The 21,536-nt window shown below is 39.2% G+C and overlaps 1 protein-coding gene across 1 annotated transcript in view; it reads right to left on the bottom strand.

Moving 5' to 3' along the window:
- cux2b (cut-like homeobox 2b) overlaps positions 1-21,536 on the bottom strand; it is a 236,105-nt gene that overhangs the window by 9,723 nt on the left and 204,846 nt on the right. The window contains exons 9-18 of the mRNA XM_020928253.2: positions 15,361-15,409; positions 11,577-11,669; positions 10,672-10,863; positions 10,525-10,583; positions 9,196-9,244; positions 8,893-8,992; positions 6,967-7,277; positions 4,413-4,752; positions 1,951-2,052; positions 2-600 (exon numbers count right to left, since the gene is read on the bottom strand). Coding sequence (XP_020783912.2) covers positions 2-600; positions 1,951-2,052; positions 4,413-4,752; positions 6,967-7,277; positions 8,893-8,992; positions 9,196-9,244; positions 10,525-10,583; positions 10,672-10,863; positions 11,577-11,669; positions 15,361-15,409 — 1,894 coding nt within the window. The remainder of the gene's footprint in view (position 1; positions 601-1,950; positions 2,053-4,412; positions 4,753-6,966; positions 7,278-8,892; positions 8,993-9,195; positions 9,245-10,524; positions 10,584-10,671; positions 10,864-11,576; positions 11,670-15,360; positions 15,410-21,536) is intronic.

The raw sequence follows: 21,536 nt of genomic DNA, 5'->3' as shown, positions 1-21,536 counted from the left end.
CCTCCACGGGACGTCCCAGCCCGAGCTCGTCCTCTGCAGCTGACGCCTCCTCACTGTTGGGCAGAGCCTCTCCATTCTCCAGTCGGGGCCAGGGCCGGGACAGAGCAGGAGGTCCAGAGGAGGAGGACGACAGAGATGGAGATACAGAATTATAAGGTCTGGAACTGCTCCCGGTGAGCCCCAAAGCAGCACGCTCATGGGACCAGTGCTGATCGAAGTACGTGCCCGCCTCCCCGATTTCAGACTTGACTTTTCGGATGATGTTTTGGACGAACGCGGCCGGAGAGAGGACACTGAGAGGGGTCTGGGGGCTGCTGATGGAGCTGGCCATACACACAGTGACACATCCGCCCTCCTCCTGTTTGATGGAGATGGGGAGAGTTGGGACCCTGGATCTCTCAGGGGGGCCCAGACGCTCCACCTGTGCCCCAGAGCCCACACTGGGGGCCCGGCCACACACCTCCATCTCCATGAGTGCGTGCTGCTGCGCCTCCATCTCTCTTCGCGCCTGCTCCAGGATGGACTTGATAGTGTCATCTGAGCTGCTGCCAGCGCCATTACTGCTGCGGCTGGACAGGCTGTTCAGGGATGACTTTGTGTCTACAGAAAAGAGATCACAATAGTTACATATAAGCATATTATTTAGAATTTTCAACAATTAAGATGGTATTGATGGGGTTCAGATGACATCACACCATTTTATAGGCCAATTATTGTAATACAGATGAGGGCAGGTAAAATGACTATTGTTTACATGCAGATTTTCTTTGTAATACAGTGTGATCTTGGGTCTAGTCACTAACAAAAATCACCAAGTTCAACATTTGTGAATTCGCTGTTTACATCAGGGGTGTCAAATTCAAATTCAGGGGAACAATTAGAAACTGGGACTAAGTCGTGGGCCAAACTAAATATTTATTGAAACATTTCAGCATCTGCATGTTTTCTCTTCTTTCGAGATATGTAATGTTAAACCTTTTCTTATTAAAATAAATGTTTAATAATAGTTTTGCTTAAACACTGAATCCAGAACAAGCATAATATAAAATAATATGAAAATTATATAATAAAAATATAATATTATATATATATATATATATTATATATATATATATATATATATATATATATATATTATATTATTATATTATTATATTATTATAATATATATATATATAATAATATATCACAGGCCAAATTTGGCCCCCGGACTGAGTTCGACATGTCTGTTTTAGATATTATGATGAAGTTCAATGTAATCAATAGGGAAAACTGTCCCCCATCTGGGGTATGACATCACATTTGAGAAAAAAACACCTACTGTTTCTATTTTTATGACATTTCAAATCATGTTTATGTTTTGCAGAAAAAAAAAATACTGTTACTACAAAATAAATAAATAATAAATAAATAATAATGAGCATGGGTCACTGATATGTTCAATCACTTTAAACCAAGGAGTCCAAAATTTTTTAGGCCGGGAAACCCAAAAATAACTTAGCAACCAATCCTGAGCCCCGAAGGAAAACTGTTGAAAAAGTGGCAACACATTAAAAATCTGGTTAAATTGCAGTATAAATCAGAGTAGCTTTTGGGTGTAATTTTGCCAACAATTATGGTTAAAAAATAATTAGATACAGAGTCATACTTTTTAAGTTATATTTCCAAATGATTTTAAGAGCCCCCTCGCTCAGTGCCTCGTGACCCTCACATTGGGAACTACTGCTTTAAATGTTGAAACAACAGAAAAGTTCTTGAACAGTAAAAAGTGATCATTCAGTGCTTGAGATGGCTGTTTTATACAATTTTTCAAACAGGTTGAACTATGTGACTTCCTCTCATACATCGTCAACAATTCTGACAAGAGAGAAAGTACATGTTGATAAAAATTCTTGATGTCCAAAAACCACAGCGCCTTGTCTATGCCTTGTCACTCCGGGCTGCACTCACCTCCCCTCTGGGACTGGATCTCCTTTTTGGCCTGCTCCAGGATGCTCCGAATGGCATCATCTGACCCAGTTTCAGGAGTTCGGATTCGCGGCGTGATGCTCCCTGCCACAGAGGGTAAAGAGGGGGGGAGAGAGAGGGTAAGAGCAGGGAGAGAGAGGAGAAGGGGAGAGAGAGTGAGTGGGTTGGTGGATCACAGAGCAGTTCCAAGACTTGCTTTTGACTGCTAGATCAATGGTTGCCTTTGAGCGCGTGCTGTCTGAGGCTGCAGTATACGGGAAGCTCAACTTTCAAACGCGCAAGAATCTGGGGAGAAAACAAAGTTGAAAAGTAACGCTACAAACATGGCACAGGAAGCGCCACACGACAGTCACGGCCGGATGAGGTCCTACTAGATTAGAGAGGTTAAAGGCGGAGTCTGTCCACACAATGCAACAACATGGAGAAGTCAATGGAGCTAGGGTGAAAAAAGTGAACTATGAATACAACCTAATTTATAGTAAGAAATCATACCATAACATAGGATGAGTGTTTTACATTGAGATACACAGAGTCAACTTTTTATTTGTTTGTTTCTGAAAGGTTCAAAGATACAGAGTTAGTCTTGCCTCTACTGAGAGTTATTTCAATACATTGATCTATCTGACGTCAGTTGGCCTGCCTGATCTGTAGTTTGTGTAATGTATTTAATAAGCTGTGGTCTATGATCATGTAACACAGTGATGAATTTAGGTTGTTCTGATGTATTGCTCTTGTTATTTAATTATTAGTAGCAGCTATGAAAAATGTATGTTTAAAACAGATGCCGAGCATGTGGATGGATTGTGGACAGAACTGTATAACTGCAAATGTGCTTGGAAAACAGTTCAAACTAAAATTCAGTCATGAAGGGAAATTAGTACTACCCACCTACTATCAGAGACGGCGCTACCATTAGGCACCAGTGGGCGGCTGCCTAGGGCCCCTGAACCTGGAGGGGCTCCCAATCAATTGCCTTCTGTGCCGCCAATGGCTGAGGCCTCAGAACAATTTGATTTTCTCTCGGATTGACATTAAATGAGAGTGATTTACTTTTAAACAATAAAACACCATCAAAATAAAAAAAATCACAATCAAAAACAAGCCACTACAATTTAAAAGGAACCTACATGTTTAAAAAACCCAGATTCAGGGTTATGGTTATGGAGTGAAGCATCGCTGTGAAAGGAGTTAACTTATGGAATAGTCTTGACAAGTACAATCAAGTACAATGATGGCATAAAAAAAAACCAAAAAAAAAGAAAACTTTGTTTGAAAACAAAAGTGTTTGTGCATAATAGTGAAGATTTCTGATTGTAATTGATTAATAATTGTGCCTGAACTAAAATGTACTGATTTGAAATGTTCTAAAGTAACTATCGGTGTTGATGTTTTGTCTTGAAAAGGGAAAAGGGGACAGATAACTCTTCTCTCTGCTCCTTTTCATTCATTTCTTGTATGTTTGATGTTGTGACTCTGTTGACATCTTTTTATACTTTATGAATGAAATAAATAAATATTAAACAGCAAAATAGAATCTGATTGCCAAATCTATTTTGATTGTCAAAGCATCCCCCCTTTCACATTAGAATAGATTAGTCAGCTTAACCCTGATTTGAACATAATGATAGCGTAATCATAATCATATGTAATGGATGTAAACAAAAATGTAATTGTACTAGCAAAAAATAAAACTACTTTCAGCTCTGGTTATCTAGTAGGCTACCTAAATAGTAAGACAAGTTTCCAATGAACTCTAATTCAAATAAAGATGTGCATGTCTCATGAACAATGGGAAAAAACAGACCATAAATATTTTTTTAAAATACAAAAAATACCCCATCAAAACATGACTATTATTATTGCATTATAGTGAATGTCCCAAACACAAGGTCACCTAGGGCCCCCAAAATGCTTAACTCTGCCACTCACTATCTGTACTTATCTATAGAGGTAAAAAGTAACTAATTACAATACAACACTTGTAACTGAGTATAATTCTAGACATGGCATAGTAATTATCTACTTTTAAGATCATAGGAGTGCAGTACAGGTCTCAATTACACCAATGCACAGTTGTTTCTGCTGTCTATACAGACATAAGAATATGTGGACTGTGGTTCAATTTCAAGTTCAATCAATTTCAAGTTCAATCAATTTCAAGTTCAATCATTTTCAACCTGTATAATTAATCATGTTTATTTAAAGGCCGTTTACAAAAATACCATAAAAATAACCCAGAGGAATGAATATTTACACGATTTTTCATGCATGCCTTTTATTTTTACTTAAGAACTCATTTGGCAGCAGTATTTGTACTTTTAATCAGGTACATTTTAATCCATGTACTTGTACTTGTGTACACATCATCACTACTCTTTCCAATACTGCTTACCTATATGGAGAATTAAAACATATACACATATCCCACACATCTTGCTGCTCACCTCTCTGTCGAACTTGGATGGTCCTCAGTGCCAGGATGTTCTGCTCGTCAGACAGAAACTGCTTCATTTTCAGAAAGGGCTCCTTCCCCTTCACCGTCAGCTTCCTCCAGGGTTTGGGTCGGGCCAGGATCTCGCTCACCGACCCCTGCGACAGCCCCAGGACGTAGTGGCCAAAAACCCTCTGTCCAATGTTGTGCTTCAGAAGCTGCTCCTTCACCTGGAAAGCAATCTCCGCTGTGTCCACCTGGTCGTCCTCCCCCGTTGAACTTCCGCTTTCAGATTGGTCACTCGGCAATCCCTGGTCTGCATTGCCCAAGCCCCCACCTCCTCCACCAGGTCCCTACAAGGAGAGATATCAAGATCATTCGATTAAAGGGCCTGTACCTGATTTCAAACCATGAATGAGGAACATGTTTTAGATTGAACCCCTTTTAGCCCTACCCACTCATCCAGTCTGTTAACTCAATGTCTGCCTGTTATTAGCCTTTTGTCACTCTTGAAAATCAGCCATGACAGGAAATCAAGTGTCTGGCATGGTAACTTTCCCATGGTTCTTAGTAACAACGTTTTCAGTAAAAAATTTAAATCAGGTCAGCCCTTTCATTTATACTAACCCAAAACACTTACCAAAGATAAATGCTCTTTACAACATGCATTCTAGGTTAAAGATGTTATATATCATGTTTTTCAGACTATAAATCACAGTTTTTTTAATGTTTTTTTTGGTCATGTGACTTATACTCCGGTGCTTCTTGTATATTAAAATTTTAAGACTGACAGCTGCGAGAGGGAGAGTGAGAAACTAGTGAGGGGCTGTCGGAAAGCGGGGATGGAGAACACAGCTTCACGGCAACCAGGAGGGTGCGCCACGCAACTTTCCTGGAAGTCATCAGATGGATCGACAAAGCCTGGACTTCAGTGACAACCAAAACCATCCGGTCAGGATTCAGAAAGGCTGAAATAATTCTAACTGGAACTGACGCTAAGTCTGACGACAGCTACGCAGAAGAGGAAGCGGTGCTCCGTTTACCTCTGGAGGTCACGAAGTGACACAGAAGTGACACTGAGGATGTAAAATTCAATGGATTTAGTGATTTGGAGTGAGATGGAGAGTTTGGTAAACATGTTATGTTCTGTTGTTTATGCTATTGTTATCTGAAGAACTGTTCATATGTTACACCTGTTGTTCTATTGTTGTTACTATTATCATTATTCTTTGTAATAATAGTAAAGAAGCAACAGACAGGGCTCACCTTTTAATCCAATTACACACATTGTTACAGAGAATCATGGGAAATCAACTGCCTGACACTATTCCAGACATTTGATTCTCTGCCATGTTGCATTTTCAAGAGAAATTAAAAAGCAAAACATAGGCAGAAATTAGAACGAAGAAATATAAGGAAGTGGGCATGGCTAAAAGTAAAACTAAATCATGTTCCTGACTCATGGTTCAAAATCAAATACAGACTCTTCAATCAAGATATTTAGGCCACAATGTAATCGTGACAAATAAAAAATAATTATTGTGACAATTTTCGAAGCAATATTAAACCTTTTTCAAGTAAAACTATAGTCCAAAAAAGTATACATAAATGTCTATTAAGCTATTTATGTCACTTTAACTTAACTTTTAAGGTGCATTGTTATTGCTTTGTCTAGAACACAGGTGTCAAACATAAGGCCCGGGGGCCAGATCCGGCCCTCCAAGACCTTTAATGTGGCCCTTGGGTGATTTTCTACTAAAATATTTTAATTATATTTTCTATTAAAATATTGGTAATTTTCTGCGGTGCTGAGCATATCAGTGTCTCCAGCGTCTCTGTGCGTGACCCCTCCCACCAGAGCAGCACAAATGAAGACTTGTCTCTTTCCAAACGCTCTTAAAGGACGATCGTTTTGACTGTTGACCGTGACATCAACAAAATGTCCAACATGAGAAAAGTGGACGCAGAGTGCAGGATTTTCCAAGAAAAATGGACTTATTCCTGTTTTCATACAAGTTATTTTTTATTTTCAAGTTTCAGGTTGTTCATAATATTATAATATTATAATAAGAAAGAGTTCATCAATTAAAAAAGATTTCTGTAATAGACTTTCATTTCTCTGCAGAAATATTTGAAGTTATTGTTATTTTTGGGGTTTATATGCCATGAGTTTTCTGATCCGGCCCCTTTGGGATCAAAGTAGGTTGGATACGGCCCCCGGACCAAAATGAGTTTGACACCCCTGGTCTAGAATATTTCACAATATGTTATTAAACCTTTCTATCTTCATGGAGACCAAAATAGACAGAAGACAGAAGTTACAGGTCAGATCTGTGGAAAGGCAACTCTGCTCACACCATTTTTCTAGATATTTCTGAGCTATTAAACAACCTGTAAGTGAATAAATGTAAGGTCATACTGTGGAAAATTCCAGGCAGAGCAATGACATATCCATAGAAACAAGAAAGTGAAGGACCCCCAACCGAAATGTTACACAGTGCACCTTTAACATTCAGAAAGGTAAATTTTTTGTAATTTTTCAAGAAAGTTTGATATCATCACTATACCTGGGAGCTGGACATGAGTGCAACTTTGGCAGCGTAGAGGGCCGTGGGGAATGCCATGAGACCTTCCTTCTTGAAGTGTGGGGAGAGGAGCTGCTTGTGGAGGATATGGTCTCCTGATAGTCGGTCTGTGGAGCTGGGGGAGGCGGAGAAGGGCCTGGTCAGGTCGTGTGCCGTGGTGGAGGAGGCGGAGGAGGTGTCCGGGGTCGGGGTGGGTGCGCTGGGGGAAGAGCGAGCGTCCGCCTGGGAGGAGGATGAGTGGGACACTAGGGGGTGCCCCGAGTCCCTGCCGCCGTCTTCTGAGCGGTCTTCATCTAAGGAGAAGATAACGAAGTATAAAGGTTTAGGGGAATTAGTAATATAGAGTTAAAATTCGCATGGGGCTGAAAAGAGAAGATGAATTCACAGTATGAGTATTAATCCATGTATCTTTAGTTCATTCGTTTTCCAATATAAAACCAAAAATAAGAAAACAAAAAAACAATTATTTTCTTCATTATGAAGAATGAAGAAAACTGTAGTTTTTTCATGTTCTTATTTTTGGTTTTATTTTGAAAAACAAATGAACAAATGATACATTGATTATTATTCAAAGTAACTATAAATAACATATGGTTACTGGTCACTACTGCAGCATCAAGCATCATTCTGACACTAACACTGAAAGACACTGTCACTGGTGTGTTACAGAAAAAAACAATGAAGGCTGGAAGATTTAAGCAGCAACAAAGTTCTGATTCACAATTTTGATTCAGGTCAGATGAGACTGAGGAGAGAAAACATGTGTAACTCAATAAATATAAGATAGATCAGTTTAATGCCATACTGTAGCACATTCCAGGCAAAGTAATTACATCTCCACAGAGACAAGCAGGTGGCAGACTCCTGTTGTGGAAAAATAGGATCCTTTACTGAGCCTTGGGGAGTTTTGAAATTTACTGCTTGTATTGTAGAGGCAAGAGTTTGAAAGACCCTCGCTTCTCAGTCTGCTGCACGTCTCTTTTAAAATGAGCCCATTATAAAGAAACGAGTCAGGGGGAGGGGCTTCCAGTCAGACAGGTGGCCCTGATACAAACAGTGTCCCTTCCTACTGTAGATAGGAGATAGATGTGTCTGCTACTTTTCTTCACATATGTTAATGTCTGGCATGGTTCTCGGGTTGCATGTCAGTCCCACTTTCTTTTGCATGTAGGAGGGTCTAGAACAAGATCATGGAGCACATCAGGCAACCGTTTGATACAATCTAATGTTTTTTCAAATGCGGAAGACATCTCCCTTAAATTTTCTGGTAGCATTCAAATCATAATGTGCAATTTATTTTACCTCAGATTTATAAGAGTTTTGTTGGGGGTTTCCTAGTGTCTGCAGAAATAAGTGCTGTTTCTGTATCCTCAAGATAAACAGATCACTATTTCTCTGGTTGGTTTATCCATTTGTCAGTCACAGCCTCTAAAAATCGAGGAGACAGGATACAGGTCCAGACTTTATGTCTTTAAAAAAAAAGTTAAGCCTTGTAAAAGCTAGTGACTTGGCTGGCCATGCAAGTTAAAAGGCAGAATCTCATGCATTAACACAAACAAATATGGCAGAAATCCTACTCAATCAGACCTTAAATATCCACAGATTTTCATCACAGCCCCCATCGGAAAAGTTACATAGTGCACCTTTAAGTGAACATAATACTGCCTTCAGATCTAGAGACATTTACTAATAACATTGCATATGCTTTTTTGTTTTTCAATGCAACCACAAGAGTTTATGCAAAGAGCCTTAAGTCTGAAAAACATTGATCTGTGAATCAATTGAGCCTGACCACAAGGCGCCGAACAATCAGAGAGCTGACGGCGACAAGTTTCCCTGTTTTAAAAATGCTTAATGTCTCCTCTGTCTCATGTAATACCCCTTTAAACAAATACACGGTCCTCTTACCGTTACTGTGCAAAAGCCGAGCCTTGTCCACCAGGTATTTGTGAGATGGAAGAAAGGCCTCTTTATCCAACAAAAGTGCCTCTGCAGCTTTGGCAGAATCCTATATAAAAGTAAACACACACCAAACACCAGCTGTTAATTTCAATCAATCGATATCCACGGCCGCAGATAGCCTTATAATGGATGATGATCACTGAGGCATTCAATAGCCCTGCAAACTTTCTCTCACAGCACCCAGAATACATTAGAACTAGAAATGCTAACTTTGTAACAACAGAAAACTTGTGTCGTTTTAGCACGTACCTGTGTGGAGCTGCCATTTGCTGAAGCCAGTTTCATTACTTTTAAGATACTGAGAAGAAAAACAACACTTATATAGTTAGTTACATACACATATTGTAGTGGCATTGATTCATGAAAGATCTATACATATATATATATTTAAACATACAATGAACTACACTAAGGAAGCTATATTATAATTACAATATATAATCATAAGTCATGAGTCACACCTTTAAAGTCCACTACGTAACTTTTCTGGTGGAGGGTCATTGTCGGGTACCTGCAGGTAAATAGTTGCTGAAACAGGTGGGTTTTAACGTTCTGGAATTTTACGGGTGCGGGTGGGTAGTAATTACACATGGGTGGGTCAGGACTAAACCAGAACTACACCAGGACTAAACCAGGACTAAACCAGGACTAATTTTGGAGAAACCCGAGTCCGTGGAGCAGGTGTCCGCAAAGCAGGATCGGGCAATGGCTGCCCTTACCTCTGTGCGGCACGGAGCTCTATGCCAGTCCTTTTGTCTGCAGTCACCCTACATTCTACACGATCAGTCCTGGGTTAGTCCCAGTTTAGTCCTGGTTCAGTCCGTGGTGTATGTGGCGCAAAAGTGTGGCATCAGTGTTTCTTCTGCTCAGTAAATAATGCCTGTGAAGTGAAGACAGTCGAATCGTGTCTGTCATATTCGCAAAGAAGAAAACGTAACCGTTACATTTCATTTCGTGATTGTAATTCTTGAAGTCGTAAATTTTCAATTCGTATTCTGATGGATGCTTCAGTTAGAATGCTTTTAATTTCTGTGTGATTTATCACGAGCATGGGTGGGTAACAGGGGGAATGTTACCGGGTCTGGGTGGGTGCGGGTTTAACGTTGATCAAATCACTGGTTAAGGGGCGGGTGTGGTGCTGTACTGCATGGGTGTGGGTGGGTGCGGGTCTCCAAAAATGGACCCATGCAGGACTCTGCAGTATGGCATTGTGTTGATGTACTGTATCTTGCATTTTTCTTGCAAGTCTTATATTGCTACAAAAATATCTTGAAAAACATGCTTTCTCAATGTGAGTGGGGTTGATCTCTCCACAGATCTGACCAGTAACTAGCATCACCTACTTGTCTCCACGGAAATGGATATGTTTAATGCCATATAGCGGAACATATCAGGAAAATCAATTACATTCCCATGGAGACAAGATGACAGACCCTCCATCTAAAAAAATTATGTAGTGTTCCTTTAAGGGTAAAACTGCACATTCCTACAAAAAGCTACTTAATAAAAAAGTTGGGTGGAAAAGCTTGTTAACAAATTGAAGTAACTGTTCTTAAATATAGCAAATCTGACAGTCACCTGAGTTCAGTTTTAATCTCTTCATAGTCCATCTGGGATTGCAATTTAGCTTCTAATCTCTGAAACAAATACAGACGAGGAGCACATTTAGCAGGTGTAACAAGAAAAGTTTTAATCACAGTTTTCCCATGTGTTTCCTGTAATAACCTCAATAGCTTCTGTTTTATAGGCCAACTGCCGCTCCAGCTCCACGATCTGATTGGCTGAGCTTTCCTGCACTTCCTGGAGTGTGAACTGCAGTCTCTGGATGTTCTCGAGGAGACGCAGGATCTCACGGTCTTTCGCCAAGAGAGCGGCCTCCAGCTGAGATGGCAACAGCTCTGAATCCTCACTTTTGTCCTGGAACAAATACAGAAAATGATGATGAAGGAGAGTGGTATTAACAGGGAGTAAAATGTAGAACAGCAAATTTTATTATAATGCATAAGTAAGGCAAATATACTATGAACAGGTTATTTTCAACAGAGAATGAGAGTGTAGAAAATCTCATAAATATATAAATGAGAACTTGGCATCTCACAGTTAAGTGGCTGATTTATTTTTTTTATTTTTTTTATTTTTTTTACTATAACAGAATATAACATTTAACAAAATGCAATAATCATAAAAACACAACACAAAAACATAAAGCAACACCTACAACACCCACAACAAATACAAAACAACAAAAAATGCCCCCTCCAGATTTCCCCCCGACCACACACACCAACACACATTTGGTTAAATAAAACAAAAATAACGAGGTAGTGCAGCATAAACACACCGCTAGGCCCCCTTACATTTATATATTTTGGCCAGTTTATAATTGAAATTCCTTTACTCCCTTTCTTCTTTCATTAAATAAGCATTTTTAGTCCCTATACTTAAACTAATATTATTTCCACCATCATTATTTCCTTTCATCATCTTTTACTATTTATTACAAACTCAAAGCATAATTTTAAAGGCATTTCCTTTCCTGTCCTTCCTGACCAACACACTGCTGAGACGCACATAAAACAAGAGCAAACTCCTTGATTGCTGTTATATTTCTTTACATCAATGCCACTTACCCTGGTGGCGCCCTCTGCAGGATTACAGCTGCCGGTGGTGCTGGATAACTGTTCCTTTAGCCTCTCCACTTCCCTGTGAGCGTTTTCTGCTTTCTGGAAAAAACATACATCAAAACCATTACTTTATCTCACAAGCATCTCTTGACCACTGAGTTATATATAGCTTATTTTATGATGGTAGTCTCAAGAGGGTCAAAATGTCAGTTAAAGAAATATTAGTACACTGCAGGTGAATACGGGGGAAATCTTTTGCTGTTTCAAGTTTTCATCATGTGAGTTTTCCATATAAATTACAGTGAAAAATCTGTACAAATGGCCAAAATTGCATATATTTGGGAAGTATAAATTTGAAAAATTGATAGAGTCAGAAGAGGGGATATTGAATATGTTATTTAGTATTTGAGTAAACTAGGTTTTACCTAAAATTTGTGAAAATTCCACAGTATTTGGAAGTCTTTACTTAGGCCCCATCCACACTAGTACGTATTCGAGTCGTTTTTGTTGCAGATGCAGTGTTCATCCACACTAATCCGATGGAAAACAGCTCCAGAGACGGAATGATCTTGTGCCGTCAGCTTCCACGAATTCGGAATACGAATACGGATCTGATCTGGCATTGTGTGGACGCCTGAAAACGTTGATACGCTGAAGTAGGTCTATGCGCTGCAAAGTAATTCACCACCAAAATGCTAAGAGGCTAGAATATATGTCCATTCATATATACGGTCTATGTATGACCTGCAGATGTATGATGTCTGAAAAGTTTAATATGAACCATATCCAACACGACAGAAGCACAGAACAGACTCACCATCAGCAGAACACCCGTCTGTCACAGAAAGAACACTCATATTCCACTGAGTCATGTCCTTTAGTCCGACAGAAGCTGAACCGCATCAGAGCACAATTGTGAGCCGTTTTTTGAGCTCTCAGTTTATGCAAATTAGCCATGCGGTTAAGTTTTGTTTCTGTAGAATGTAAACAAATATGCTCAAAGCTGTGTGGATAGGGAAGGCTTGTGGACACAGACATGCTTGTGGACACAGACATGTCTGGACACAAGTCACTTCCGACACGGTGATATGGTGATTCGTTTCAATATAAACCTAGGTCTTACTAAAAATTGGTGAAAATTCCACAGTATTTGGGAGTCAGCACTTTACTTAATCAGGCATAGAATTTAAATATTAACAAATCTAAATACAAGATTGCACAGTTCGGTGTACAAAAAATGTTAACGCTCTACCTGCAGTGTCTCCCCTTAAATGAGCCTTAAATAAAACTTTATATTGTTTCCTTTTATTTGGATCAGAAAGCTTGGCTGTTAGCTCTGAATATTTTCTGAACATACACTGATGCAGGTCAAAGCAAACTGCTGATAAGATAGTTAGACTTCATAAAGGTGAGGCAGGGCGTGCACATAAATCACAGATAGTGCCCTGGCTCTGAGGGGGAACCTTCGCAGTCACCGCTCCATTCTGCTGAAAACGCTCTTTAGTTCGGCCCCACTTTATTCCCCAAACTGTTTACCTGCTCTGTCAAAACGTGGCTGCCTAATTAATGCTTCATATTGAGGACATTTATCCACAGAGAAGCTCGAAGTGGAAGCATTAGCGTCGAGGTAGAAAGCAATCAAGTGTGTGAGCGAAATGAAGGCTTCAGTGAATGGATAAACTCTGGTGCCTAGACCCTGGTAAGTTTCATAAGACTCAATTGATAAAAAGGAGGAGAAGGACAGACTGAGGTGGCAGAAGGAGCTGCTGCTGTGCTTGAGTGAAAGAGGATACGTGAATGAAAGAGAGCGTGTATTTCTAGGAATATCTTGAGATGTTATTAGTTGAGAGGCAAGGTAGAAAAACTGTTGTCTGGTTGAAATTTCACTACAGATTTCAATTTAAAGTCAATTTAAAAATATCACTTTTATCGTCTTCTTGTCTGCACAAAAATATTATTGCACTGTCTGAAATGTTCTACAGTATGGCATTAAAAGTATTTATTTTGCATTTATCAAATTACAGGTGTTTTTATTGCTATAAAACAAGTAAAGTTTAAGTTTAATGCCATACTGTAGGACATTCCAGACAAAGCTCATCTTAACTAAGGCAGCAGAACCTCCACCAAAAAAGTTCCACAGTGTACGATTAAAGAGTACAAAAAATTAGCATAATTATTGTGGATCTTATTGCAGTGTCTTAAAAATAGCTGGCTGAGTCACTACCAAATTTTACTGCCGGCAATAGCACTTAAAGGTCCTTTATCACACAAAATTGACTCTTATGAGCTTTAAGCCACGTTAAATGTTAAATGTTGTTACTTCATCAAAAACAACCAGCAGTTGTGTTTGAGTAATCCTTTATTATTAGTCTGTCTACATCTCTTAAGCGCAAAATCCTCTGTTCCACCTTGTGATGTCATGAACAGGGAGTTTTCAAGTTATTGTCGTTTTCATGTTTTCATGTTAACAACGAGCATGTTTCAACAGACGGTTTCACTTCATGGAAAACATCTGACCTCACAGCATTAGGATCTGTTCACTCGACGGTAGGCGGGTACTTGTTTTTATTTAACCAACCGCTGCTATTTGCTATTATATAATGCACCAAATGCTGAAGGGCAATAATGTCTTTCCCCTTGATAAAATTCATCACACATTCTCTTTATTCCGCCTTTAAATCCTCGATCTCACCAACACAGAATGTATGGCTTCGTCTGCAATTCAGGGGTGTCAAACTCAAATTCACAGAGAGCCCAAATTAAAAACTGGGACTAAGTCGTGGGCCAGACTAAATATTTATTGGAAACATCTGCACGTTTTCTCTTCTTTTGAGATATGTAATGTTAAACCTTTTTTTTTTTTATTAAAATAAATGTTTAATAATAGTTTTGCTTAAACATTGAATCCAGAACAAGCATAATATATTATGTATATTATATAATACTATATGTATATAATATTTTTCTAACACAATTTTACATAAAGAATGTCTCTATAGCCTATCTGTAGCAAGCTCTAATAAATATTTTATATGATCTCACGGGCCAAATATAATTATAACGCAGGCCAAATTTGGCCCCTGGGCCTGAGTTTGACATGTCTGGTCCAGTGTATTCCAATTCCTGACCTAGTCGCTGGAGAGAAATGAAATTGAGAGGAGGCACTAGGTGGCGCCAGCATGGCTAGTTAAGAGATTGTCAGTTCCAGGGCTGAAATCATCCAAATAATTCTAGCAAAGGTGTATGGAAACACAGTGGAGAATTTCCTGTATGTACATGACATCACAAGGTGGAAAAGACTGTTTTCTGTTTGAGAGAAGAACTCAGCCTAAATATGCAGGGTTTGTGTGTTGAACATATGTGAATGAAACAAAACACAACTCGTGGTATATTTTGATGAGGAAACAACATTGTAGATCAGATCAGAAGATAAGCGTAATATGGGTCCTTTAAAAATAAAAACTGAATCGATATTAGTTATTATCATTGCATATTTGACTAACATTATGCAGAAGCAGAGCAAAGGCAGCAGTAACATCAGACTAAGAAGCAATCAAGAAAACCAGGAGGAAACGCAGTGTTATGCCGCTGTAGTGCACCTCCTCCCAGGTTTACACAGGCTAATCACCCACTCTGAGCGGAGGGGTGGAGAGATGGAGAGAGAGGGAGAGAAAGAGAGAGGGGGAGGGGAGGGGCGAGGAGGGCAGGATGGAGGGGGTGCAATTAAAGTTCGGGCCTGATTAGACGAGTGATTGCCCTAACGAAGAGGCGTCTCAATCAAAAAACTCACCTGGTTCGCCGTCTTCAGGTCGGCCATGATGCTGTGGACCTCCTCGGCTCTGGGACACACACAGAGACCAGTGAAAACAGATTACTGAGAGCCTCTCCACTGTACACAATGAGCCCAAGTGTTGTGCCACATTTGGCTAATTCTGCCGTGATTTGTGCAAAACTCAAAGTGGGTGATTTGTGAAAGTGAAAACAAGAAGTGATGAAAGTTGGATGACCTTGTTACAGCAGATTACAGCGGAGATTAGCGGTTTAATAAAGGGGAAACGCGGGGAGATGTAATTGCGATGGATTTTGTCATGATTAGCGTTGGTCAAACACAAATGGTGGCTATGTCTTAATTAGCGTCGGGATATCTAGTTGAGTCATTTTTATTTAGGTTTGCACAATATTTCAAAAGTATTGCATTGTTTTTAGACGCTCAACGGGAGGTGGGTAAAGTATCTTGCTTAAGGGCACAACATCAGTATGTCAGACTTTAAAAACCTTTTCTTTTAGGACGTAACGCTTGAGTTATCCATAGGTTTCAGAATTATGAAAATTAGGGTCAGTGCATAGTGATTAACAATTTAAAAGAGGAGTGGGCAATTTTATTATTTTTTTTCCATGGGGCCACATGAGAAACAGAAAATATTGAGGAGGGCCAAAACGCTTAACTCAATTCTGCATAATAGTAAATGTGTTTCTTTATAAAAAAGCAGGAAATAGCAATGTTTTGACAAGCTGGTTAGACTGGTAAGGGTATATGTTATCAAAAAGTGATGCTGCCTTACAAAAAATGTGATTTAAAAAACATCTCTAAAATAAAAGCAATGCAGCTCTAGTCCATGCATGAGGTAAAATTATAAAATACTGTATGTTTATTTTGTAATTCCAAATTAGCTTAAAGGTAGTAGATTCATCAGCTGGTTTCACTTCGTGGAAACCATCTGACCTCACAGCATTAAGATTTGTTCACTCGATGGTAGGCGGATACTTTATTTATTTAACCAAACATTGCTGTTTGGTTGTGAAATTTGCAATGGTCCAGAGCGTTCAGTGATGTCCAAGTAATTGCCAGCACAACCGCCAACAAAGCAGAGAGTGAACATGTCTGTCAACGATAACTGTTGTTTCTGCGAGGTGAACTTGCGAATTAAAGCTGCAATAAAAAAATGCAAAGCTTGTATTTGCCAAAGGAAGTCCAAAGGAGGATAGTGTGTGCAGTCTGCTGTCGCAACTCGGATTAGTTCAGCTCTTCGCTGATTGGCCGGTGCACGGTCTACAAGTTCTGGGGTTCTTGCAAACTGTCTAGTGCATTCCAATTCCTGACCTAGTCACTGGAGAGAAATGAAACTGAGCGGAGGCACTAGGTGGTGGCAGCCTGGTTATCTTAAAGGAGTCAGTCAGAGTCAAATATATGGTGAGCTGTCCAATGCCCAGGTCTGATTTAAAACAAACTTTTAGATTTTTTCAGGGAAAAAAAGGGCTCAAAATCTTACCTATAAGATGTTATAGGTAACAAATGTTACCTATAACATGAAGCTGAAAGTGTCTTGCACAATGACACAGCATCAGCATGTAACATTTTGAGCAACCTTTAGTGAGCTAATGTTTATACAACTTAAAACAACATATGTCTTTTGAGAGGGGAGAAGTCCTCAAATTGTTGCATATAACAGGAAGATGAAACCATTAATATATTCTGGATAGTAGAAAGATATAAAATCCATGGATTTGGTAGAAAGATGGTGACTGATTTTGATATACTTCGTTATGCCCAGTGGAAAGAGTCACATCCTGGAAACCCCTGACTTTGACTGGATTTGTCTAATAATACAGTTTTCTCATTAAAACAGGAGCTCTTGGTGAATATTCATGAGGATTGTTTGAAGTTCAACAGTTTCCCTTCTCTCACATGGGACCTGGTTTTCAAAAGGTAGGGACCATGACGAGATAGATTCACATGCACCAGGTTTGTTAACTGTTCAGAAAATACATTATGCACTTTTAATACACTGGAAATAATAATCTCTTGAGAAATGGTATCCCTTTGATGTTTCTACCTTTTCTGAAGTAATTTTAGAAGATATACTTGTGTAGTAATAGTAGTAGTAGTAGTAATAGTAGTGCATTAGTTGTGGTTTTATTACATTAAATCAAACAATGCCCAATAACAGACGACGGCCATCACAGAAGAGGAACCAAGGATAAAATATATATATACCTGTATATAATGATTATTTTAGTTTAGTTTTTGTATTATCCAGGATGCTTAACTGTCTGAGGAGCATCTGTTTTCTGTAAGTCCCCTTCAGCGCTTTCACTCTTTTATTGATCCAGAGAAGAACTCTCCTCCACTGTTTTTGAAATAGGTAAATAAACAATGTTGAATCAATGCAATCAAAACAAATGATCTCGAAATTTTAGTTAAAGCAAACACTACGGTGCTTGGGATGGAACATCAAAAACAACGTCACCATAAAAATCCTCCATGTTTGAAGCAACAGTGCAAAATGTCCGTAGAGATGCATTGCCAAAACTATACGTAAAACACAACTATTGACCACAAGAGTCATGGAACAACCCGCTTAGCTGCTGGATCTGCAGTGTTAGAATTCATTTAGAATTTATCATCTTCAAATCTCCATAGTTTTAATATGCTGTGAAGTGTAACAACACAATCCTGAGCTCAATGGGAATTGTATAGTGTAATCAATAGGACTCTGGAGTTGAGCAGTTTTTTAAGCTATTTTCATTTGGACCAGTAAAAGAATTGTTTACATATCTGCACCAATCTGCTCATAATGTCCCATGCCCTGAAATATATGTATTATGAAGCTATTTAGTGCTGCTCGCTTTAATATTTTTTAGCAAAATTGGCAGCCACTACAATGGAGTCTTTTGGAGTTACCAATATGAAATAAACAGTACAACTTCAATAATTACACACCCATTAGCCTTAATGAGGTAAACAAAGACTCATAATGAACAAATAGTTTAAATGATTTTGACTTATTAACTACTTAGTTAAGGGGTTAGTGTCAGGAGTGAGAGTATTACGGTCTTTGTTCATGCTTTATTCAGACTAATTAAAGTGTAATTATATTATAAAACGCTACCAAATAAACAATAAACAAACACCATTTTCACACCTAATTACTCCTAACTAGGACTTTGTTAAGAAGTTGCCAATATGATACATACCTCAATACAGGGAGCTTTCGATTCGATATATGATATATTTCAAAACAATTCTATCCGGTTCAATAAAAATAAAGGCTAAATCATGGCTGTGACACTAAAAGTCTTTGTTAAACCACATCTTGTGCAAAGTGAATATGAAAAAAAGCCATTTTAATCATCAAAACAGTGAATATGTCAAATGTGTTGCATAAATATGTTTCCTTCCTCTGAACAAACAAGAAAACTGTAGCACTGAACTAAATAATTTCATAAAATATACCAAAAAGTACTCTTGGTGATACAGCAACCCACGATATCGATACTGTATCATCACATTAAATGATACGATACATCAATATTTAAATATTAACGTCTCACATATTTACCACTAATCCAAAAATCCAATCCAAAGCAATTACTTAAAAATGCATCGAGTAACTTTTGTGGTGTAGGGTCCGCTACCTGCTTGCCTTCATAGAGATGTTATTGCTTTTTCTGGAATGTTCCATTGTATGACTTTAAACATATCCATACAGCATTTATTCATTACGGTTGTTTCTATCGCTCAAAAATACATGAATTTCTTCTGTGAATGGGGCGACTCTCCACAGATCTGAACTGTAACTTAGTGCTGTAACCTGCTTGCCTCCCTCGTTATAGATAGGGTTAGTCTATACTGTGGAACATCCTAGACAAAGCAATAACATTTCCATGGAGACAAGTAGGTAGCGCACCCTCCACTAGAAATGTCACACAGTGCACTTTTAACATACAGCAGAGCTTACAATACACTATCCCCACTACTATCACCATTAAACCCCCTACGCTCCTCAGGCCTGGCCCGGAGCTGCCTCGGTGCTGGCCCTGCTCCGGGACGTTGACGCATCTGGGACAGATGTCTCCACACACTGTCAGGAAGAACTCGCAGGTGTCCGCTGCACATTTAATGAACTCACAGACTGCGCAAAATGTTTTGTATTGATTATCTGCTCAGCGTCTCAAGCCCGACTCCACAAATGTAGTGTTTTTATCAACGCGCAGGAAGCAGAGACAGAGACAGGTGTGGCAGGGTCAGTGCTGCAGACAGGGACTGAGGCAACTGGAATGATGTTATAGTGTTCAGAAAAAAAAGAGTGTATATCGCATTGACGACAACACATCTTAAAGGTGCACTGTGTAACTTTCTTTGTGGAGATGTTCCTGCATCGTTGGGAATGTTTCACAGTATGGCATTAAACATTTCTATCTTCATGGAAACCAAACCAGAAGTTACAGGTCAGATCTGTGGAGAAGCAACCCCACTCACAGTCAGGATACATGTTTTTAGGAATTTTTGAGCTATAAAACCACCTGTAATTGAATAAATGTAAGGTAGGGCAGTTTAATGTCATACTGTGGAATATTCTAGGCAGAGCATCTCCACAGAAACAAGCAGGAGACAGGCCCCAACAAAAAAGCTATGGTAGCCATAGCACACCTTTAAGGAATAGGGAAAGCTAAAAAAGCTCCATAAAATGTCTCTTTTAAAATAAATGACTCAAAATTACTCATTATAACTTGGTAAACAGAAAAATTTTAAATTAAAAAAATCTATTTCAGAATGTGTCGTGAAGAAAATATATGGATTAAAGTTTGGGATCTCACTTTGAATGTGCATTTTGATCAAACATGTATATAAACTGCAAGTCCCAATGTGTACCTTTTTATGAAGTAATAAGGATAAAAAGGTAGTAGAAGTAAACAGAGGTGTATGACATTTTAAAGATGCACTATGTAACATTTTTACAGCATAACACATAACTTTCAGTGAGTTATTCTATTACAGGGGTTTTCATTGCATTCATTCTTTTTTTGAGTGCAGCCACCTCTCCACACATTTGACCTGTAACGTGGCCTGAAGACGTCTTCTGCTTGTCTCCATGGAGATGGATAAATGAAATGTTCTTCGTTATGCCGAACATTCCAGGTGGCGGCAGGTGGCCGACCCTCAAGCAGAAAAGTTACAACTTTAACGGGCTGCTATTAAGCTATTTTCTGATCTATCTTATAATGTCATTTCCTCAGCAAAAACAAACCTGGAGTTGTGTTTTGTTTCATTAACACACACATATTTAGGCTGAGGTTCTTCTCTCAAACTGAAAACACACTTTTCCACCTTGTGATGTCATGTGGTATTATAAGTTTTAAACTCCATACTTCTTCACTAGAATCATTTGGATGATTTCAGCTTTGGAACTATCCAAATCCACTAAAGGTAAAAGGAGATGTTCACCTAAAAACTACCAGTAAATGACATCACTAGGGAGAACACAGACAGACTAGTAACCTAGGTTTACCTAAACATGTATGAATGAAACAAAACAGAACTCCAGCTCACGAGAATCAGTGTAATATAAGGCCGTCAAAATCGAATCTTTGTATAGCAACACTCACTGGTTTAGCTTTGCATGTGAGTAATACTTGCAGGTGAATAGCTGTATTATTTACTAGTAGACAGCTACCGGCCTCTCTCTCCAGTTCTAAATAAGTCCCTGACAAACACATAACACGCAGTCTTCCAATACAACGAAGCGCGGCGAAAGGTGAGGGCCTGGCAGAATGGATGGTGGCTGCTCTAGAAACATCAGTTCAATCGTGCCATGGATTAAGCCTGGGAGAAAATCCATTAGCTGTGGCCGCCCGTGCTCTGGAGCTCAACCCAAACAAAGAGCTGTTTACTGTGAATCGACATCCTTCATACCAGCGCGGATTCATTTGGGCCCTGTGCTGGATACGTGGCGCTCAAAAGCCAGGACAAGGTAGAGTGTTTTCTGAAGCAATCTTTAAATGGAGCAATTCTTCTTGAGGGCTGTCAGGGCCCAGCTACCGGCACAGAGCTCTCTCCCTCATCGACCTGTATTACGGCCTCAGTCACTCTCACTCCCGGCGTTCACAATGGCATTCCTCTCAGCTGGGGTATGACGCTAAACGCACGCCGAACCCAACAATATAAATCTACGAGGAACAATGCAA

This window comes from Boleophthalmus pectinirostris, unplaced genomic scaffold (genome assembly GCF_026225935.1).
Source record: "Boleophthalmus pectinirostris isolate CB_2022bp ecotype Guang Dong unplaced genomic scaffold, ASM2622593v1 HiC_scaffold_4, whole genome shotgun sequence".
In the NCBI taxonomy this organism is placed as follows: Eukaryota; Metazoa; Chordata; class Actinopteri; order Gobiiformes; family Gobiidae; genus Boleophthalmus; species Boleophthalmus pectinirostris.
This window is presented reverse-complemented; position numbering and strand designations above follow the sequence as displayed.